This window comes from Camellia sinensis, chromosome 7 (assembly GCF_055761805.1).
Source record: "Camellia sinensis isolate YWXY chromosome 7, ASM5576180v1, whole genome shotgun sequence".
NCBI lineage: Eukaryota > Viridiplantae > Streptophyta > Magnoliopsida > Ericales > Theaceae > Camellia > Camellia sinensis.
This window is the reverse complement of record NC_138967.1, coordinates 89,877,657-89,881,293: the sequence shown is the minus strand read 5'-3', so window position 1 is coordinate 89,881,293 and position 3,637 is coordinate 89,877,657. Positions and strand designations below refer to the sequence as shown.

Sequence of the window (3,637 nt, the reverse complement as noted above, 5' to 3'; positions counted from 1 at the left end):
TTCCGTAGCACGTGGGTACTACACCTCCATAAATACACAAACCACCATTGTATTTTGAAAACCATGGGCTCCTACCAAACCGGCGGGAAATTGGAAACAATTTTGAACCAACCTCCACTGTCACCTTGCACGTGGCCTGTGATTACCTATGCTGATGATCTCAGCTGTGCAGGACGCCAAAGCTGCCCCTACGCGTATTCCAGACCGTGAGGCATACGCGCCAGTTACAGCACCGCCTCACTACTAACCCGTCAACGCCGGTGTATGAAGACACCTCCGACGAAGCGAAGCAGTCCACAGAAACACCATCACCAGAACAACTTGTAAAAGTAACACCCAAAGCTCGCAAGCCTAACCACCCTTGGCAAACTCACCCATTTCTGAACAGGGCAATGGTAGAGGGTCACAATTTTTGTGGCTCAAATGGCTCAAAACTGCCAAAACGACGTCGTTTTGAGCACAAAACATGCCAAAACGACGTCGTTTTGGCTGTTTTGAGCCATTTGAGCCACACAAATTGTGGCTCTCAAACATTATTCTTTTGAACATTGGGCAAGCCGATGCCGGAGAAGACAAACGCTCCATGACCATTGTTAGCTCTTTGCCTGAGTAAACTATACACTTAGGCCCCACCACCTGACTACTAGAAGCAAACCAGTGGCATCCAGTGCAACCATGGACGATAAAAAACCGACATAGAGACTAGCGACCAGCGGCCAACACAAAACACATCTCCGGCAGCAGTCAATGCTGGAGACCTACTAGACAAACTAGCGCCGAAGAAGAAACTGAAACCAGAAACTTCGAGCAAACGCCAAAAAAGTCACCCGTAAAGCACACCTGCGACTATCGCGGTCTGAGACACTAGCGGCAGACACTATATACAGGCTGGTTGTACAACCTAGGAGTTGGAAACAACCCCACCAGCATCGTAGAACGTCGCCAGCGAAGCGCCACCCACACCCGGTCCACCGACCCAACTTCAGTCCCATAATCACCAATTCTCTCTCTAGAAAATCTTGAGAGAGAGGCTCTTCGCAGCATAAGTCACAAGAAATGGAGCCAAAAAATGAAACTCCACATTCACGATAGCAACGACCAACAACCATTTCAAACCCACCTAAATCTGGACAAAAAGAGGACCAAATTCAGTAACACTACATAGCACCACCCAAAACCAGACGAAGAATCTTAAGGAAACTAAAAAACCTCCATGGGTAACAACGGTGGGAGCTTTCTCTCTCTAGATTCTAGAGAGAGAAACTCTCAACCTAATCCCTGTTCAAACAATCTTTTTTTTTTTTGGGTGAATAAGACATAATATAAAAAAGACAAAGAACTACACAGCTACAAGGGGCATACCCCAGGACCTAACAGAAAACTATACAACCGAAGAGAGAACACGAAAAACCAGCCAACTAACAAGGATCAAAACCGGCTGCCAAAATTAAAAAAGAAAAAAACAATACATAGAAGAAAGGAAACCCCAAAAGGATATGTGCATAAGCCGCATACATACGAATGAGGTCCATGAACACATCCAATCGATAACCCAAAGCTGAATCAAAAAAAAAAAAAATCAGTCCACACACACATACGACACAACCAGAAGCAAACACCGAACTAATAACCCGGCACATCCCGCACGGGTAGGCCAAAAAAATATCATCACATTAATACCGTCTAACATCCAAACACAGAAATTCAATACAGGAATATAAATTAAGAAAAGACAAGTGTCCACAAAGGCGCTACAAGCAGCCATCAACACAAACCAGTAACCTCTGTCACGCAATCTGCCAAACAACTGAGTGTCAACAAACCAGCAGCCATCAAGAGAAGTAAAGATCGTCCTCTCCATGCAACTGCAACAGACCTTAATCATTGCAGTAAACCCAAAATCTGAGAAGCCAGGAGCTTTCGAAACAACAAGTCTGCAGTCCCCAAAACCTGGACACCACTGCCGACCCATACAACCCAAGACCTGCTCATACATTATAATAGACCCTGTAAGAATAGCCATAAGTAAGTACCTCCAGTAGATAAGATGCAATCTACTAGGAATTAAAACAGAAACAGTGCCCTCTATATAGGATCTCACACCACTCGACCCACAATTTAGGGGCTCACACCCTGCAAATAAAGAAATATAATATATATTAACATTAGCAAAATATGGTGGCTGAATACACTCAGCCCTCATGTGAAGTGAATAATTTTAACTCCTCTCATCACTCAACCCTCAAATACATAGATGCATCCACAGTGAACTCTGAACAGATCCTGCACAAAACCAAACCATTACGCAAAACACACAATGTTGCTCACCAACACTCAACCCACATATAGGGAACTCACATCACTCAGCAGCCCTCCCATATCTGATAATATGGGGCTTCAATATTGTTGTTGGCAGGTTCCATTGGGCAAGAAACCAGCCATCACTAGCAGAGCCAGGCAAATTCTTAATGGACAGCATTCTACTTCTTACCATCTGGATTACAGATTTAATAACCACCTCTTCAGGCTTAAATTCTTTGTTAAAAACACGATTATTTCTCTCAATCCAGATGTGGTAAATAGAGCACAAGAAAGCATTGCTAAGAATATTATCCCTAAGAGAATTTCCCTTAGTCTCCTTCGTAGCATATGTAACAATATCAGGCCAATCCAAAACAGGCCACTTCAGGTTGCATTTGCCTTCAATAGCACCCCAAACTCTATTGGGAAAACTGCACTTAAAAAAGAGATGAGAATGACTTTCTCCAGGATCAAGACAGAAAGGGCACTGTGAATGAGGAGCTAAACCAAACAGCATTAGCCTATCACCAGTGTACAATCTGTTATGGATAGCTACCCAGACAATGAAACTGACTTTAGGAATCCTATGAGGGCCCCAAAGGAGTTTATGCCAAACCACTCTACCAAAACTATGTCTCCAATGATTCCAAGCTGAGTGAATGGAGAACTGACCATCAGTAGTAGTAAGTTTCCAGATAACTTGGTCACACTTGGAAGGGTTAGGTTTGCAGCAGTCAGGAGTAGATGAGATCAACTCCTGAATTTCCCAAGAATTAGAAATAGGCCACTTCCAAGAATGACCATTGATGATCTGACTGACTTTTGTCTCACTGTTGAGGCAAGAATCATACATAATCCTATCCCCAAACTTATTCCATAGAGGACCAAGAGGGTGCCAATTGTCGTACCAAAGGAATGTAGAATCTCCACAACCAACTTGGTGATTAATTAGAGGGGACATCCAGTCCCTAAGAGACAATATTTTCCTCCAAACCCAAGAAGGGTCAGGGGGGATTTTAACCCTCCAAAAGCTTCTACCCTTGAGTAAATAGGATTTAACCCACTGGCACCACATAGACATCTCGCCACCAGAAAAAAGGAACCAGACATGCTTGGCTATAGCAGCTCTATTCCAAATATCAAGAGATTTAAATCCAAGACCCCCCTCATTTTTAGGAGCACACACAATTCAAACAATCTTTTTCTAAGGAGAGCAATTCAGAGTGTTAACGGACTTGAGAATTGAACACTTATATGATTTAGAATACCTTAAATGAGGTCCTTAAGTTAAACTAATATCGTTAAGTTACAATTACTCAGAAAATTATCTTTCTTG

The 3,637-nt window shown here is 43.0% G+C and overlaps 1 protein-coding gene across 1 annotated transcript; it reads right to left on the bottom strand.

Moving 5' to 3' along the window:
• Nucleotides 1-2,359: 2,359 nt before the first annotated feature.
• LOC145795938 (uncharacterized) lies at nt 2,360-3,382 on the bottom strand. The gene has a single exon (XM_082880887.1). It carries the CDS (start codon nt 3,380-3,382, stop codon nt 2,360-2,362), a length of 1,023 nt encoding a protein of 340 aa, XP_082737013.1.
• Nucleotides 3,383-3,637: the final 255 nt, after the last annotated feature.

Excerpts from the sequence above, each read along its gene's own strand:
- LOC145795938 (XM_082880887.1), bottom strand. The coding sequence starts at position 3,382 with ATGTCTATGTGGTGCCAGTGGGTTAAATCCTATTTACTCAAGGGTAGA.